The 20,870-nt window shown below is 30.5% G+C and overlaps 1 protein-coding gene across 1 annotated transcript in view; it reads left to right on the top strand.

Moving 5' to 3' along the window:
* Positions 1-18,956: 18,956 nt before the first annotated feature.
* Positions 18,957-20,870, top strand: part of LOC149557899 (Serine carboxypeptidase S28 family protein) — a 147,804-nt gene continuing 145,890 nt past the window's right edge. Inside the window, exon 1 of the mRNA XM_089832352.1 lies at positions 18,957-19,467. Within this exon, the coding sequence (XP_089688478.1) occupies positions 19,030-19,467 (438 nt within the window). The 5' untranslated portion in view covers positions 18,957-19,029. The remainder of the gene's footprint in view (positions 19,468-20,870) is intronic.

The raw sequence follows: 20,870 nt of genomic DNA, 5'->3' as shown, positions 1-20,870 counted from the left end.
GAGAGGGTTGGAGTTGATATGTACGATTTTTGAATCAATAAGAAAAACAATTTTGGTGGGAAAAGATGTGTAGACAGAAAGTATAGTTTTAAGATTTCCTTGCAGTTTTATAGTATGTACATGCTTCTACTATGAAAAGTTGTGTTTTTACTTCCTTGTAAAATTACTAATAAGTTTGAGGCATATGGGATAATCTTGGAGTAGTTTTGATTTATTTTGTGTCAGTTAGTTACCCTAATCTATGCTTAGGGTTTTAACTTAAATGGGATCTCCTTCGTAATCCCCATAGTGGAAAAACCTAATTTTTGTTGCATAGAAGGGGTATAATATGGAGATTAACATTTTTCTTTTTCTTTTCAATACACCCACTTGCTTGGAATATCCTAACAACCATTAAGCTAAGCAACTTCATGTGCTTAGCATGCAAGCAGTCAGGAATCATGTTGCAGAAGGCATATTGGAGGCCATACGTGGTTGAGGTTTGGAAGATAGTACTTGGAAGAGATGTTCTAAGTGTTGACAGGACCATTCTTCGCATGGGTTTCATATTTGATGGCATGTTAGTCCAGATTGTGGTATTAGTCCTAATTAGTCCTAAACTAGGGCTTGAAAGTAAAGGGGAAATGAGATTCGACCCAGATGCCATCTTTTGGAAGTTTTTAGGTTTTCATAACCCATCATTGATTCTATAATTAGTTTGGAAATTTCTTTGGAATTTATGGGAGTTTGATGAATAAAATGGTTAGACAAGGCTACTAGGAAAGAGCCCCTATTAGGCCTCATAGAGAAACTTGTAGTTTTGACTTAGGAGGAAATTCAAAACCTATGAGATGGTTTTGAAACTTGGTGAAATGATGGAGAAGAGTGTAAAGGAGTGTAATAGAGTTCAAGATCTTGAAGGGTGCAAGGGAGTGAGGTGTGGAGAAGATCTGATTACCTTTTTAAAGGTTTAGGGATACTTAGATGATAGAGATGGTATAGGAAGGTGAAGTGGAAATGTGAAGAAGTCATTCACCACCACTATAGTCTTGAGTAGGTCCTAAGGAAGGGATTAGGTATTGGTTGAACTTGGAAGAAGTTCAAGAAAGGATTGTGTGAAGAATTTAGTGATTGACACCCATTACTTGCATCAATACTTACCAAGTTGAATGAGCATAAACAAAACATAATTATTATGGCCATTTTGATACTGTGTTTATAAATTAATTTAGATGACTATTAAATGGCAATAAAAACCTAGTATAATCATTTCCAACATTATGTGCTCCCTCTTTGCGGACATCCAAGGAGGAATGTTATTGTTAATAACAAAAACAGTCTAAAGCTGAAGCTGCCGAAAATATTCAATACATATCATATAAATGTATCCGATTACATAATGAAAATATGGATGAAATTGTTATGCATATTCAATATCTCCTTTTTTATCACCAAAAATACTCATCACCATGACTTATAGCAATACAACATCTCTATCGATCATTGTTGTAATGATTAAATATATTTTCTGTTTACCGATGATCGCTATATGTTATAGCAATAAGCCTCCTTTATTGCTCATAGCTATATTGCTTATGTTTTTTCTTCACATAGCAATAAAAGGGATCACTATATGTCATAGCAATATACTCTACCCATTGCTCATCACTATGTCAAGATCAAGCCTTATGTATATTGCATTAGAAGAGTTTACTATATGCTATAGTGATATAGTACCCACAATCTCTTTTGACCATTCTGTGATTGCTATAGTGTATGCTGACACATGAAGCCCAATCGCTATAGCTATACCAATATATGAAACATCAAACGAAGAAACACTATTTCTATCGATTGAGCTCTCTAATGCACCTGTGTGAAATAAATATCATTAACGACTACAAAGAGGTGATAAACTACAGATCACAAGGTCATGACTTGTATTAAGCTTAAGACATTTGAAGTTGCGATGATGTGGAGGATAACCACAACAATCAAGGTCTAGGTTATCGTGACATCACATGTAGTTAAAGTTAACATTGGATTACCATTGCAAAGTGGTGATGACTAATAATCGTGGCTTCACAAGGTTAAATGATGAGTTAAAGGTTTAAGTTGTGAGGTTGCAATCAAGGTAATAGTTAACTTAAAATGGTTATCACAACATCATAGGTGACAAAGCACTTAAGATATTTTAAGTTGCAAAGGAGTGACAAAGAGCCAAGACAACTAAGCTTAAGCCATCGCAGATTTGCAAGGGATTAAGTTTGACTTAAGGTCAAGGTAGTGAAGTGGGGAAAGCTTATAATTGTAGCTTCACATGCTCAGGATTGGGAAGAGTTGACAAGGTTAGGGTTTGAGCCATTGCACAATCACAAAAGATGAAGACATTAAGTCCTTAACCATACATAAGTTAAGAAAAGGTTAGTCTAAAAGGTTTCACTACTTCACAAGTGAAAGTGATAGTAAAGAATGTAGACATTGATGTTGCAATGAGCGGTTTCATGCCTTCGCAAGTGGTAGGATGGAGTCAGTTGCTGAGGTAGCAATGTTGCAAAAATGTTTAATGGTGTTGTCCTCTCTACTTCACCGCAGTCAATAAAGTGTAAAGACAAATAGTAATTCTATCTCTACGTCGAAGGAACATTAAATAGTAACATGCGGCAATCGCGCAAAAGAAAAGATACGTCGAAGGAAGAAAAAATTATTTTATTGATTCCATCTTACGATGTGAATGTATGAAAGAGATTGGATAAATGTTTAAATGTTTTGTCAACTGAATATGGTTAAATCATTTCAAATGTTTAACTCTAGGATGAAGTAATAGTAATGGCTATTTGGAGGTACATAAAGAATTATCTAACTTGATGCAAAATTAATAGGCCTACAAAACCACATCGAATGAGGTTGCTATTCTGGTATGAATTCATACAAAAATAGTCCATGGTGATAATTCCACCATAATTTTATTACTTGGCATCTATACAATTGCATAATTAATAAAAAATACACAAATCAAGTGTCAGTTTAATGAAACATTCGTCAAACACGCCCACATGACACTAGATGATACCTAGGGAAGGACACAAAAGGACCTTCGATGGGTCCATGGGATGGACTTCCATGAGATGACCATGCCATTCAAAAAGGATGTATGTTTCATGCATTCTTTAGTACTCTTCCTGTATGACAAGACAATTTATCTGGAGGATAGATGCATCCTTATGAGGAAGTCTTGAGTTTTATTAGTTCCTCTAAATGGTAGGATATTATACCATTCAAGTGGATGTTATATCTATATCAATTTTCACCAATGAGAAAGCTTTATTTATTTTCTAGCATCCTATTCTGTTATTTTTTATATTTTTAATAGTTTAATAAAAAAATTAATTACTTTTATCTCAAATTCTTATTGGTCCATACCTTGAATATAAAAGTTTCCAACTATCCTTCTATTTGAAGTATACATTTCTTTTATTTAAAGAAGAAAATCAATAAGGTTGGATGGACATTGAATGTAGTACCAATATTGTCTTTTATTTTAAGAAGAAAATCAATAAGGTTGGATGAAAATTGAATGTAGTACCAATATTGGAAGAAACCTACTCCAAAAATTGGCTTGTTCCATTGTTTTGCCAATTTGCAACATATATTAAGGGACATTTTTCATTGTCAGGCTTGTCCCATCTGATAGTCCAATGTAGATTGTGCAATATTTTTCATCCTTGGCAATGTTTATAATATAGATAAAATGCTTTGTTTTGTAATAATCAAATTATAATGACTGAATGTCAAAAATTGGATTTAATGTGCAATGAAAGAATGTTAGTATTAGATATTTTATAATTAATAACCTACAATCTAGAACATACATCACTAGTTTGGTATGTTCTAGAACATTCATCACTACTTTGATATGTTCTATCACTACTTTAGTTATCCATTTTCTAGGGTATTTCTTCAACGATGTTGTGAAACACTTTTGAGTTCAAAATTTGAAAAAATTATCTCCTTCCTATCAAAATATTTTGTTCTTTCATCCTCTCCTCTTGTTTTAGTTTGAAGTTTTTGTCGAACATTTCTCAAATAGTCTACATTGTTCATTGGGGTTTTCCATGCTAGATTTACATATAAAAAGAGAATCAACATTTGAAAGGTGCGAGAACTGAATGCACTGCCAACACCTCTAAATAGAAAAGGTGATTTAATGTAATCTTTTCCTTCCTGACTTGTCATTCCCATTATTTTACCATCATTGTTTTCCTCCTTGACATATAAGACACTACTATTTAGATGTGGGTTGTGAAATTCTTTAGGTTACTTAATGTTTGTAATTGAAAAACCATTAAATCTCTACTTTCTATGAGCTTGTTTTCAAAGCAAGTCCATAGATAAAATTTGTATTTTGGTATATAATATTATGAGGGTTGCACTGTTGCAGTTGGATTCCTCGCCTATTGTGAAGATGTAAACATTAATTTAGGTATACAACTTGCTAGATTGTTACCCTCTCAAATAGCCTCTTGAATTCCAAAGCCTTTTGAAACAACTTTTATGGTTTTACCATATGTGATAGAAAAATGAAAGAAAATAGGACAAAAATCTATAAGAAAGCATTATGGATCATAAATAAATGTGAAATGCTAAGTGGAAAAATAAGGTATTAAAACATGCTTAATGAAAAACAATCCAAAATTAATTATTCTCTTTGTTGATATACTGATGTCATTGATTGATTTGCTTGTTGCTGAAATGGCAAAATATGCCATTAATATGTAGCTGAGACATTGTCAATAGCTCGTCCAGTACAACCTGCTCAAGTTGAGTTGATTATGTTGCGCTTTGCAAGTCCTTCAAAGGGAAATGTACTATTTATAATGTTTACACTATCACTTATCATGTTAAAGTTTGTGACAAAATGCAATAACATCATATGTCTCAGCCATCTCTTCCTGTGTACCTATAAACCCAAATAGTCAATGCAATTCTTTTTATCTAACTCATTATTTTTATTTTCTTTGAAACTTCAAATATCAGTTAAGAGAAATCCAAACATTTTAAAAGGTCACTTAAGTAATGGTTATTTAGTAATATGCATCTACTATAATTGATTAATCAATATTATCTTGATATTCTATGAATGTGATATACATCTAAATCACTTGGTATTTTTATTATTTTTTCATGTTCATACATATATATATGTTAAATATTCATTTTCATATATATTTAGTTAAATGTAGATATATTTACTTATTCTTTCAACTAATTAGTTTTACTTATTTCTCTAATTTTTATCTGGTTAGAGTTGTGTCTTGTCATCCTTGTACCTATCTTCTCTCTCCTCCAATGCGCCCCTCCCCTGCCCCCCTCCCCCTTCTTATTATGGTTTGCTAGATTTGCAATCTATCATTTTTTGTTCTTCTTGTTCTCTTGCATCTTGATGATGGATCATGTAGTATGATCTGAAATGTTGATGATAAAAAACTCTACACAATCAAATCCAACATTAAAATCTCATCTAAATCACTTGTTGATGTTTATTATTAAATGGCACATTTATGTACTTTCTTAAATTATATATGAGTTCTTCAATATAGTTCATATATGTTCTAAAGATGAATCATTGTTGCAAGCCTTCTGAAAATGGTTTATTCACCTTGGTAGACCAATTGTTGTTGAAGTTTCAAATGAATTTCCCATGAATTTCTCTAACTTTCTAGATTTGATAATAAAGTTGTTTGATTTGTAAATTTTATGTGCTCCTTAATTTTAAATATCTCCTATAAATTTGGGATTGGAGACATTTCTTATTGTCTTAGCATGGGTTTTTCTAAGGCAGATTGTCAGCACTCTTATGGGATTAGCTTCTTGTGGTGAGCTTAAAGTTATGGTAAGATAGATTGGCCGCACTCTTTCTCTTGTTAACATTGATGACTTCTTTCCTTCCATAGATTGGATGGATCTACAAAGTCTCAAGAAATAGATGGTTATTTAATAATCACATTAAGTAGAAAAGAATGACTTTGAAGGAGGAATGCTTCTTGATGTGGAAGATAATGGATTGGGAGGACTAGAAGGTAAGATGATAGAATCCATGCATATTCCTAGAGTAAAATAATAGAATATTTTGAAGAACCCAAATGCCTATGCCTTTTTCAAATATGAGGCTATGATCTTGTTTCTCTACTTGTTGATGAATTGAAAATAATAATACATAAAAATAAGGCTTCTTTCCTAAAGTTATTTTTGAACTATATCTTGGCACACCAATGGTTGTGGACAAAATCCTCCATAAGATACACTGATATGGTAATTGTGCAAGAATAAAATAGGGGAAAATCAAACACTATCTAAACAATGATGAAGGGCACAAAATAGTAACATCCATTATCATAGAGATGTAGACGTTGGACAAAGTCACAAATAAAAATCATGAACACTATAGGAGGCACCAAAATGATATCCATAAATCACTTCCAGGGAAAATTTGGTGGCCCCAGAAGAGGTTTGAACAAAGTCCCTTGGCCAAATTTTGCTCATTTTTTCCCCTTAACCCTAGAGAGGCTTCGAAGGAAGCCCCTGCATAGGGGGCTTTACATAGAGGAGGGGCTTCATATGAAGGCCCAAGGAGGATTTGCACTAAGATTCCAAAAATATTTTTTCCTCCTTTTCATCAATTTGAGATATATATAAATAAATAGTTTAGGTTCTTCATATTTTTACAAAACATGGTACAATAGAAACATTGCACATAGAAAGAAAAAAACAAACAAAAACCCAACAAAAGACCCAATTTTTGTTTTTGTTAGAATGGTCAAAGAAATATTCTAATTAATTTTGTCTAGGTCATTACTATAAACCCCATGAAAACTATGAATCATTGCATAACCCTTGCAATAAAGAATCAAAGCACACAAATTTACATATGTGCACAACGAGACCAACAATATCAACACAATCTATAATATGATATTTTGGAATATTTGTAACCTTGGAGTAGAGATTTGGGTCATTGCATAAAATCCACATAAAGTAGCAAGGCACATTAAATAAGCCTTGAAATAGTAAGCACAAAATCCCTAATAACAGATCAAGCAAGTAGAGTAGTAAATTGTATGCAGGCATTATTTTGCTACCTTTCCTACTTTGACCTCTGTTTCTGTTGCCTCCACTTTGCTACAAAACCTTGTAAACTTAAGAAATTTGAAATACTTATCAATAAATCATAAACAAGAGCACAACAATGTTTCCAAATACACAAGAGATAAAAAGTTTTTAAACAAGTACTAACTAGAAATTCATAGAATATTCTTTTTTCTCAAACAATTGTTCAAACTGCAAGGAAAACATGCACTCCTACAACAGTAGGGAAGCAAAACTAATTATACACAAAACAAAAATCACCAAAAACCAAGGGACATATGTAGGACAAGTTGAATGCGAATGATCATGATAGAAGCCTTTGGGTAAACTGTCGTTTGCAATCTCACTCTCTTCTCCCTCTACTTTCATTGTTGCCTGACCCTCTTTGTGACAGTGCAGTGCCATTGCATGCGCTCTACCAGCACCATGCAGAGCCACTAAAAAATGAGGCTCAAATGTTTCTCCTTCATCTTCCTCTTTGAACAGAGCCACCACTAGTGGCTTAGAAAGATGACAATGTTACCGCTCCACTCTAGCTTGACCATCATGGCCACTGCCTGACCAACATCCTACCCTGCAAAAAAAGATAGGGTTTAGGTTTTTCGTTAGTTGGTTCCCAATAACAAAAGATAGGGTTTGAGGTTCTTGTTATTCAGTTCCAAGTTACAATCTAGTCGGTTAATGATTTTCAACCAGTATTTTTGAACATCCAACAATTTTTCGATATTACACACTTTTTAGTCCATTGTGTTCCACAATAAGAAAAGCCTATTTTCTTGATTAATAAAATAATAAATAAAATATATTGATGATTACTTATATATTATTTTTATTATTTTTAAAATTTTAAATTATAATAATTATATCAAATAATGAAAAGAGTATTAAACTTTTGCTTGTTTCAATTATTTTGTAGATAGTCTTTTATACAACATAAATATTTTATATTCCATAATTAATTTGTTTAAATAAGTTAGTTGATTATATTAGCTCATACACTTTTATTTCAAAGAAAATTAATGAAAAAATCAGCCTCTTTTAGATAGTATTTAGACACCCTTTAGATAGTGATGAAGTTGATGAAAGCTCAACCCACAACTTCAAGAATCACTGCATGCAAACACCTATCACAGAAAGAGAGGACCAAAGTTATGGAGGCTAGAATTCATAGATCCACAGAAGATGAGACATTCTTGATGTGCAAAAAAGGGATTGTAATTGTATTGAATAAATGAATATATTTGCAATTACCATCCTTGTAAAAGGAGAAAGGTAAAACCTAAAAGGTAAAAACCCTAAAGGGAAATATGCTAGGTTGCATGCTAATAATTAATAAAAAGAATTAATAATTATATGCCTAAAGTTTAGCTTAAGTAATCTAGAGATGATAAGTGACTTAATAATGCAATCAAAATGATTTAACTAATAAGACAATATCTTATTATTTTAACACCCCTTTTAAGATAAACTTAGTTAGTAGCTAAAAACTTAGAAACTACTACTGAAAGCAAAAACAACTGGGTCTTGACAATAGAAGCCTAATCAGGTACCCAAGCACAACCAAATATCTCTAAATAGGAGAAATAAAGAAGACCAAATGGGGAAAACTTTGCTCCACAAAGAGATGGAAAGAATGTTCTTGAGCAGAGGAATAAAAGGATGATTATGAAGAACACCACTTCAGCACGAAGTTGCAAATACTATCAAACTATTGACCTGAAAAAACTCCACTATATACAACATTATTAGTTAGACAAGATTAAGTCTAAAGTGTTGATCAATCAAAGATGGAAGATATCTTCATGGCTTCCAAAAACAAGAACATAAGAGTGTCTATATCGTAAATGATCCATTTCACTGAAATGCATAGGTATCTAGTCATTACATCTACCTAGTACAAAGAATAAATACTAAATACATAACTCACTCCATCAAACCAAGAAAGCATTAGAATCAACATAACCCCCTATAATTTTGAGAGGTAAGAAAGAAACACTAAAACTAAATGCAATATCTCCTATAAAAAGAAGAACCAGATACATTGAGAGTATAAAAAGTATAAACACATGTCATCGACACATCATAAGGCTAATATCATGGAACAAACACTCACTTAACAAAGGAAGATGGTAAAAATAACCAACATGAAACCTCCCAAGGTAATTTATAATGTAGTGCAAATAAAATAAGACATAAAGATGTGCAAGATCTTGAAATGCAATAGAGTGACACTTTATCTTAGTGCATTTGCGAAAAATGCTACAAAAGGATGTTAACAAGTATTAGAAAAGACCTAAGGCTAGTAAAATAGATAGTAGAACCCATTATGAGTCATCTCAAGCAACAAAAAATGATCCTCAGACCTAAAATAACTAAGATATCCACTAGAATGTAAGAATGCAAAAAATTGAATAAGATGTACTTGGATAAAAATCTAGAAAAACAACTAGCATCACTAGAAAGAGTTCAAAAAGACCTTTCCAACGATATAAAGGATTTTCAAATCAAAGATTGGATGCTCAAAATATGTCTCCTGTAGTGCAAAAATAAACCCACAAATTTGACAACCAAAAAATCCATAAAAAAAAGAAAATCATTAAATCAAACCTACACCAATGCAATGGTCTTAGAACTGCCTTTTCAATGATATCTTGTTTGTGTAAATGGAGTTCATATGGACAAGTTATGACCAAACAACTACAAGTAGGTCAAAATGGGCCAAAAAGGCATGAAAATGCTCATGTAATGATGATGTCAGCATGTCCATGCACTAAATTTGAAGGCTCTACGAATATCAAATACAAAAAAAATGACCTATTGATGTGACACTATTGACTGGACATTTAGTGACATGACTTGTGGTCCACATAAATTGTTGATGTGGCAAATGACTGAATTGATGAAGTGGCATTCAGGTGGGTTGTACCTTGCCTGTATGTCACATGGATGACATGTCAGTAATTGTTGGTGATGTTAGATCTACACAAGCATATCCTATTGGTGCCATCACTGTGCAGGTGTACCTTCACTTTCAAAAAGTGCTTTTGAAAAAAAGACAAGCATGCACTTTTTTCGAACTTTATTTTTTGAAACATGTGTTTTTCAAGAATGTCAAACTTTTTTTGTGACTTAATTTTTTCATTAAAAAAATCATTGCCTCGGGAAGTGTACCCAACCTAAGGTGATTTTATTTTGCCTCGGATTGTAACTGTGGCCAAATTGGACAAATTTGATACATAATAGGGGTTTTTGGGTGCTACAAATCTAACAGTGAGGTCCGTTTGGGATCAAAGTGCTCTAAAAAAAGTGACCCCCAGATTGAATACAAATAACCTTTGTCAAATAATAAATTTGAAAAATAAAGCCAAACCTCTCATGAAGAGAACAAGGGCATTAAAATCTGAAACTCTGATGCCATGTTGAAGTTGATGAAAGGTCAACACATAGCTTGAAGAATCACTTCATGTAGACACTTGTCCCAAAAAGAGAGGAGCAAAGCTATGGAGGCTGAAATTATAGATCCACAGAAGATGGGCCATTCTTGATGTGCTAAAAAGAGATTGCAATCGTATTGGATGAATGAATAGATTTACAATTAAAATATAAAAGGTAAAAAAATCCTAAAGGGAAATATCCTAGGGAAATATCCTAGGTTATAATTAATTTCTATGCCTAAAGTTTAGCTTAAATAAACTAGAGATAGTAAGTAACTTAATAATTAAATTAATATGATTTAATTAATAAGAGAATATCTTATTATGCTAATAGATTGATATTTACAAGTGCAAGTTCAAAGACTTTCACAAATTTCTATCATTTTTAGGAATCCATATTATTATAATAAATAATTGACTCCATAATATAGTACTGTTCAGTAGAAAATAAATATCTTTTAGGTTCTCAGAAAGAGATCATGTCTAGCCAAATCACCCTAGAAATAAAAATAAAAATAATAAAACATATAATATATAATTAATATTTATAAAATATAATTAATATTTATAAAATATTGAAGGAGATTTGCAAATTGTCCTAAATGCCATTATGAAAAGGGAGACACCAAATTGGGTTTTAAATTCTAAATTGGAAGAAGTTCTAAATCTCCTGGACCTCTTCGAAGATATTTAGATTTTGCATATTTTTTGGGAAGGTAATAAAGAGGCAGATCCGTTAGCAAATAAGGTTGCTGATGGTGAAAATATCTTAATCTATAATTATTAGTAAATTAATCAGAAATTGAATAGCCGTCTTAATCAAAACTGGATAATGTAAGTCTTAATCTTATTAGCTAAATTAGCCTTGATGGATAATTTAGATAATAAGGATACAAATAGATATAATATCTTCATAATTTTAAATATATATGCATACATTCCTATATATGTATATAAATACATAAAATTTTATACATATATACATACATATATATATATATACATATATATATATATATACATATATATATATATATACATATATATATATATGTATATACATATATATATATATGTATATACATATATATATATATGTATATATATATATGTATATACATATATATATATATGTATATATATATATATGTATATATATATATATGTATGTATATATATATATATGTATATATATATATATATATATGTATATATATATATATGTATATATATATATATGTGTATATATATATATATGTATATATATATATATATGTGTATATATATATATATGTATATATATATATATATGTATATATATATACATGTATATATACACACACATGTGTATATACACATGTGTGCATGTGTATACACATGTGTATATACACATGTGTATACACATGTGTATATACACATGTGTCTACACATGTGTATATACACATGTGTATATACACATGTGTGTACACATGTGTATATACACATGTGTATATACATGTGTATATATACATATGTATATATATATGTATATATATATATATATATATATATATATATATATATATATATATCGACATGTATAAACTTGAAAGCATTGGCTTCTCATAGCAAACAAAGGGGGTAGAAAATTTTAGGGATGAATCAAGACTTTGAAAGATTTAAAATATAATTTAAAAAAATAATAATAATAAAGGTTTTTGAATTTTAAATTAAAAGAGTTAAGGCAATAGTACTTTCAAGTATGAAAGGAATTCAGTAAGGTTATATGGGAACATATTTTTGAATTCTATAAGTTTCCTTATACCTAGATCTAATCCTTGAAAATTTGTTCTTTTACTTTTTTGCAATATATGTATGACGATTTTAGGCTTTGGAACTCGGTCTTGTTATAAATGTATGAATAATGTTAGAATCTTGGTAGTAACTTTAGAAATTGGCAATATCAATCTACAAGCTTACATTCCACACATTGCAATTCATGTAAGAACACTCATATTTAAATTAAGTTCAAAATGTGATGGAAACATATAAAGAAATAAATCAACCATATATAGTAAGCAATAGAAAAAGGCAATAAAACAATTTAATGGAAAATGTCTATCACTCCTAATCTTTCCCAATATAGTACATTATAACATGCATGGATTATTCACTAAGTTGGACAATACAAGCATGTATACACATTAAAAGGACACGAACATTACAAATTTGATAAATCAAATGTTAGTCTACCAACTCATAATAAACTACATAGAGCTAAGGAGAAAAGTGTTAAATTTGTTAGAGAAAAGGTTCTATCCAATCTTGTTAAATCTCTTCATTTATTCTTGTCAGTCTAATACTACTAGTACTTGTGGAAAGAAAGGCGTCTCTGATATGCATGTTAGTAGAAAGATTATCTTAGGGGGTATAAGTAGTCACGAATAACATCATAAGTCTGAATTTAAAAGACAAGTTGAATAATGCAAAGGAAATTATTACCGCCAATATTAGATCTAATAATTGGACATTGTAAGATCTTATTAATTAAGAATATACTAGGGAATGCCCCTTTTAAACTATGTATAATTTAGGACCTCGCTCTCAGGCAAGACTAAAGGTTTTCTTACTCTGTTCTTTACTACTGTGCCCATTTGAACAGAGAACATTGTAACTCTCTTTTTAACATCTAAATTTAATATAAAGGCTTTGGCCATTTAACGATAAAAAAATAAATAAATTTATAAAAATATAATTGAATATTCTAATATGTATAAAATTTGAAACTTCAATTAATATTATTATTTCATTTTAAAAATGTATATATAGAAATAATACATTGCACAGAGATCTAAGCTTTGATGTCACTTTATAAAATATTATAATCCAATGAAAAAAGGGTTTGAGTAAACACCTATGCAACTAAAATCAAAATATGGCCCCCCTGTAATGTCTCGATTAGGACATTAGATTATAAATCCCTATTCTTCATATATTTTCCTATATTTTCCCCTGATTTATTTGTATATCCAATCTCTGAATATATTCCACTTTATTTCCCAAACCATTCATGCCCTTCTCCTTTGTATTTGTAGTCATTTATATATTTCATTGTGAGAAGTGATGTGTCTATTCAATTTAATTTTATTATATATTAATATTTAATATTAACATATTATTATATATGTGAATAATGTCATATACAATTTATTTCTCTATTAAATATTACGATTATAATGTAATATCATATTATATGATAATAATTTTACTATAATGTTATTGATATTATATTACTATTTTATTTATTAATAATAATTTGACCTTATTATTTTATTACATTAGTAATACATTATTTTATTCTTTAATAATATATTATATTATTAAATATATTTTATAATTATATCATGAAATTATAATTTTTTATATATAGTCATTTACTCTAATAATTTAATAAAAATAAAAATAATTCACCTATGTTACCATAATTAGGGGACATGACAGTCCACCCTTCCTCATATTGCTTGTCCTCAAGCAATGACTGTTCACTAAACCTTTCTTGGGAAGTCAATATACAAGTTATACATTAGGATGAAAGAACACATAAGGTATGCATATAGTTAATGTTGTAATGCATGAAGTAAATATATGAGTACTTGCAGACATGAAGCATACACGAAGAAGACACATTAATGCATGAAGACACGAAGCATACACGATGAAGACACACAATACACATGTTATGCCATTCCTTGATTGTGAACCTGCAACCACAAAATCATTAATACACATTCATATACCTGTACCAAGGAATACAAGTTAGTACATATAAGTATACTTTCAAAAGAAGCTAATAGTTTTAATTAGGAAAAATAGCTCTACTGTAATGTCCCTACTTGTAAGGGCTTATAATATTGTCCTATTTTTCCAAGGAATCAATTTAAAAGATTATCATTGCACCATTTAATCAAAACAATTCTTTATATATGTATATATTCATCCCGTCGATTACATTGTATGTATAGGCTAGGTCACCTGGGGATTGGACAAGGAAATCACATTAAAGGCTTGACAAGACCTTGGTCCTCACCTTTCAAATGGATAACTTCCATCCCTCACCATGCCTAGATGATGTACCATACCACAATCCTCAAAACATTGTGGTGGGGTCCCATAGCTCGATAAACCTAAACCCAAGAGTTGGTACATAACCCTCTTGCCTTAGGACTCAACCCTACAATCTCACCCACCTAGTCTCTTATTGATTAACATAATCTTGAGATCATTTTAGAATTATTACTTCTTAATGATTGCCTTACTAGAGTACTCGAGTATTGTACTAGGCTCCCATAGCTCAATAAGCCTAAACCCACGAGCGGAATACATCCCTCTCCTGCCTTAGGGATCAACCCTACCCTCTCACCTACCTAAATCTTTCCTCATTAACATGAATTTTCAATTTATCTTGAATCATTTTATTTAAAATAATTGATAATAATTAATAAATACTTAAATATAATTAAATATAACTTTACTATATTACTACTTCATATCATTACCATTTACATTCTATACTTCATTGTATCTTATACTATATCATATTTACTTTACCCTCATAATTTTTCATTTATTGAAAATAAACCTCTAATTCTTCATAATATTATTTAGATATGAATTGAATGATATATAAAATTCACTCACCTTTACCTATCTCATTTGTGTGGTTGTTGACTGTAATTGTTAATAGCATCAAAATTATCATTACGAGTAGATTGTAATTGTTAATAGCATCAACATTATCATTATGAGTAGCCTTCTTATGATTATCTAACGAGTTGCTTCCTTCCATTGATCAAATGTAAAAAGTGCTAGATAACTCAATCTTTGGTCTATTACATGATGATCTTCTAACTCAAGATCAACTCTTTCATTTATGTATTATACATCTCATAGAATGTCCTTTCTCTTAATAATATGAGCTCGATGATTAAGTTCTAATCAACTTCTTCTGATTTATTGTTCCCTTAAGTCTGTATTGATGTCTGTTGGGAATAATTTTCTAGTTTTGTGAGTAATTCAATCAATGAAATTTTATGAATGTTGAGATAAACGTGAAGACTATTTAACATCTGAAAATCATAATTTAAGATCAAATATGGAACATTTCAATATTGTATTTCTTTTCTATTGCACTATTGCCAAATGATGATGATTATCCCAAGTTTTTTTTTGTTGTTGTTGTTATTTGTAATATAGTTTTTCATCCATTATATTATCAACTCCTCTTTAGATCTCCTTACTAAGATTCCATGATGAATTTTTGCATAGATATGAACTCATCGTTCATGTCTTCTAAGTCTATCTAGAATATCCTCCATGTATTATTCGTTTCATTCCATTTATTTCTAAAGATCTTCTCCTCCCTATATTGTTTGCTGGTCTGATGGATGGTCAGATAAATAATTACATAAGCTTCTATTTCGTTCTCCTTTCCTCAATTCTACTTCCCTCGTGATTGCTTGATATCTTTCCTCAATAGATAGATTCCTAAGTGTGTGTTATGTGGTGGCTATGATAGGCTCCTTTATACTTAGCTAGAAAACTCTGATGAATTCTAGATTACAATGTGGATGTGATTGAATAGGCAGATCCTTCTCAATGTTTGATGTCAGTGAAATGGTAGATGCCCACTATAAGGGTTGCTCACAAATATTTCTTATGTATTACTTTGATGCCTGTAGAAGCCATTAATGTCTAAATCTCCCTCTGGGAGTCCACAACAGATATGAGTAAAACAATTTTAGAATGACTTCATTGTATATACACTTCTTCATTTTCTTGATGATTTTAATCTCTGCCACCTTTTCCCATATTAGTTTGATTCTTTTTCTTTCTAGTTCTTCAACTAACCCTACAAGATGATAGGATAGCCTGGCTCTGATACCATTGTAATGTCCCCAATTAAGACATTAGATTATAAATCCCTATTCTTCATATATTTTCCTATATTTTCCCCTAATTTATCCGTATATCCAATCTCAGAATATATTCCACTTTATTTCCCAAACCATTCATGCCCTTCTCCTTTGTATTTGTAGTCATTTATATATTTCATTGTGAGAAGGGATGTGTCTATTCAACTTAGTTTTATTATATATTAATATTTAATATTAAAATATTATTATATATGTGAATCATGTCATATACAATTTATTTCTCTATTAAATATTATGATTATAATGTAATATCATATTATATGATAATGATTTTACTATAATCTTATTGATATTATATTACTATTTTATTATTAATAATAATTTGACCTTATTATTTTATTACATTAGTAATATATTATTTTATTCTTTAATAATATATTATGTTATTAAATATATTTTATAATTATATCATGAAATTATAATATTTTTATATATAGTCATTTACTCTAATAATTTAATATAAATAAATATAATTCACCTACGTTACCATAAACAGGGGACATGACACCCCCCCGCCCCCGCCTCCACCAAAATTTAAAAATAAAATTGTAGCACAAAAATTACAAATTAGTTGCAATAACTTTGAAAGAAGAAACATTCACTATACTTTGACCATTACACAAGTATATCTATCTTTTTGGCCAAAAGGTAAGGACTAGCTCGACCAAAGCTCTTGTTAATTTCAATACCCATGTCTCCTAGACTTCATAAGATTTTGTAGATTCCAATTTAGAGAATGTGCGATGTGTGTGGAGAAGAGAGTCCTTCTTATGTGGTGATGAGCAAAATGCTTTTCAATCATATAATATTACTAATAATTGTATTTCAACAATGTACAATGCTTACATCGATAGGAAGATATATTCATGTAATATATTAAAAGTTGGGGACAAGATTAGAGTAATTTAAATATTATGTATTGATGACTCCTAATTTATATGGTACATTACAATTTTATAATTGTCGCATTGTGAATTAACATCATTTAAATCTTGTATATTCTTGTACAAACAACAAATGATTTGGGGCCACTTCAATTTTTAGGTGTTGCAATGGATTAAAATTAAGAAATCCTTTTGGCAACTCTATGAATAGTTGAAATGATCAACATGTTCCATTACCAAATTTTGCAAAAATAACTATAAATATGTAAACACTACTCGATGGAAAAATACTTTACTAAACAAATATGATATATAATTAAAATGTGTAACCCAAGTCGAGGGAACTTTTTCACAACTCTAATGCATTATTTTGAAGATGCTTCATAAGAAAAAATCAATCTTGTTTCATGCCTAATATAAATTATAGATCTCACTCAGAAGACAAGATAAGTTAGCTATAAGTATTTTTCTAAAACCTTTAAACTGACAAATTTGGTACATCAAAATGAAAGACAACTTTTTTTTGGCAATTTGGCTAATATAGATGATGGATGTTATCATTTATGGAAAAACTATTGACAACTAAGGTCATATAAATAAAGGCAAAGTTTTGGTTTAGTTTGATGAAGAAATTGTCTAGTTCCTTGGTTATATCTGCAACCTCTATAGTAAGAGGCTGGGAGATTTGGAGTTTGCTATGGATTTGACTACTAAGAACAACATAACGTGTAATGAATACGGGAAGGATTTCAAATCCTCCAAAGCACTTTTCAATAGTGTTAGGCTACAAAATCTAAAGAAAGAACTTGGTGTGTGTTAAATTCTCATAAAAAAAATTATACATAAGGAGTGTGACCTATGTTAAAATCTTATTTAAAAAGTAATAAATATTTGGTGTTATATAAATGTAATAATAACTATCATATATATTTATAAAAATTTAGAAATCTTATTTTTAGAGATATCAATTTAGAGAAATTTATATTCAAAACATTTAATTTTTTAATTGATTTTGTCAAATCCTTAAAAGAATTGAAAAACTTTAAAAAATGCTTACAATGTATATTTATTTTATATTTAAAAATATTATTTCTATTTATTTATATTTGTTCATATTGAAAATAAAAGATGTGAAAATTACTATTCCAAATAATAAGCAACGAAGGACATGTAATGCCTATTTTAATTGATTATTCAAAAAAAGAAATAAAAAATAGATCAAATATTATGAATTTCTTTTTTTCAACTTGTTTATTGTGATCTATAAGAATGTTCTTCACTTCCTCTCACATACAAATGTAAAATAATTGTTTATATATATCTCTATAGAGATAACCATTGCACCTCCTCCTGATATAAATACTATAATAAATTTTAATTGCACTAAACCATTGCCTCCCAAAAGACTATAGAAACCCCTAAGTTGGCGTTTGAATTGGAAAAACAAAAAATAAACAGGTGCGACACCGGCCTTCCTAGAAAAATTCCCACATATCTGGAAAACGAACTACCTAAAACTGCGTTGGCATAAGTCAGCGACTAGATAGATTTTTATAACGTTCACGAGGAACGGAAATGCAGGGTTTAAAAACATCGTAGAAGCAAAGTATAAATATGTTCAATTGCAAACAGACGAAAAAGCATTTTCTAATGAAGAGATACGTAGTATTCTCTCTGTTATTCATTCTGAGCTTTTGCCCAGCGGAGGCATGGCGACCTCCTCGTTTTCTGAGGCCAAGATCTCCCAAGTTTTCATTCCCTGATGGACACACCAGTACACACAATTCAAATTACATTGTACCCAATTCGGAATATGATTATGAGACCAAGTATTTTACACAGAGGCTTGATCATTTCAGTTTCAAGAAACATGCAAATTCTACATTTCAACAGCGTTATCTCATCAATGACAAACACTGGGTCGGGGCACAAGCTAAAGGGCCCATATTTCTATACTGTGGAAATGAGGGTTACATTGAATGGTTTGCTGTGAATAGTGGGTTCATGTGGGACATTGCACCTCAGTTTGGAGCTTTGCTCGTCTTTCCAGAGGTAAGGATAAGCGATTTCATTTAATTGGCATCTCTTATGATTGAAATTTTCTTCATTGAGCTCGTTTATTGCAAGTTCTTTTATTGTAATTGAGTCAAATAACGCAGTAAAAAACACCAAAGAATAAATTATTTTTTTACAGCCATTGACATATTTGTATAGAGTTTATAAGATGACATCAACAGTCCTTGAATTGTTACTGTAATTTGCTTCTGAAGTTTATTGTGACGTGCAGAAGCTTAGCTTCAACTGAAATGAAACATGGCAAAGGCACCTGGTTTCTGTTTTTGTTTCTTTTTATTAATTGGAAAGCAGTGGCGGCCATCCAATTATGCATGCGCTTTAAATTCAGTTTATTTCAAAGAGATTCTTAGTCTTGTACTACTAGACCATAGAGCGGACTCATGTTTTTGCCCTTATTTGCTTATCTGCTTATAATCCTGCTTATACAAGTTCTTTTATTGTAATTGAGTCAAATAACGCAGTAAAAAACACTAAAGAATAAATAATATTTTTACAGCCATTGACATATTTGTATAGGGTTTATAAGATGACATCAACAGTCCTTGAATTGTTACTGTAATTTGCTTCTGAAGTTTATTGTGATGTGCAGAAGCTTAGCTTCAACTGAAATGAAACATGGCAAAGGCACCTGGTTTGTGTTTTTGTTTCTTTTTATCAATTGGAAAGCAATGGCGGCCATCCAATTCTACATGCGCTTTAAACTCAGTTTATTCCAAAGAGATTGTTAGTCTTGTACTACTAGACCATAGCGCGTAGTCATGTTTTTGCCCTTATTTTCTTATTTGCTTACAATCCTGCTTATACAAGTTCTTTAATTGTAATTGAGTCAAATAACGCTGTAAAAAAAAACAAAGAATAAATCATGTTTTTACAGCCATTGACATATTTGTATAGGGTTTATAAGATGACATCAACAGTCCTTGAATTTTTACTGTAATTTGCTTTTGAAGTTTATTGTGACGTGCAGAAGCTTAGCTTCAACTGAAATGAAACATGGCAATGGCACCTCGTTTCTGTTTCTGTTTCTTTTTATTAATTGGAAAGCAATTGCGGCCACTCAATTCTCCATGTGCTTTTGTAATCTCTCCACTTTCCAATTAGGTTCGAATGCTATGACCTGCACCCATTTGTCAGTACAAGATCAAAAATTGTATGTAAAACATATTAGCAATATTAGATTTAAGTAAATACTAATCTAAATACTACCCAAGCTACCCTTCCTAATCCTTCGGGAGAGCCTTTCTCTAGTCACCTAACCCTCTGGTGAGAATTTTATCTCGATTAGGTAACTGTCATAGAAAGAGCTTCTCCTTTAGGCCTCCTTGGGATCTCTGGTAACACTACTTGGTAGAGATCCCACCTCTACCAAGTCTCTTATC

This window comes from Cupressus sempervirens, chromosome 5, assembly GCF_028749045.1.
Source record: "Cupressus sempervirens isolate cs-2001-9-10 chromosome 5, ASM2874904v1, whole genome shotgun sequence".
Lineage (NCBI taxonomy): Eukaryota > Viridiplantae > Streptophyta > Pinopsida > Cupressales > Cupressaceae > Cupressus > Cupressus sempervirens.
This window is presented reverse-complemented; position numbering and strand designations above follow the sequence as displayed.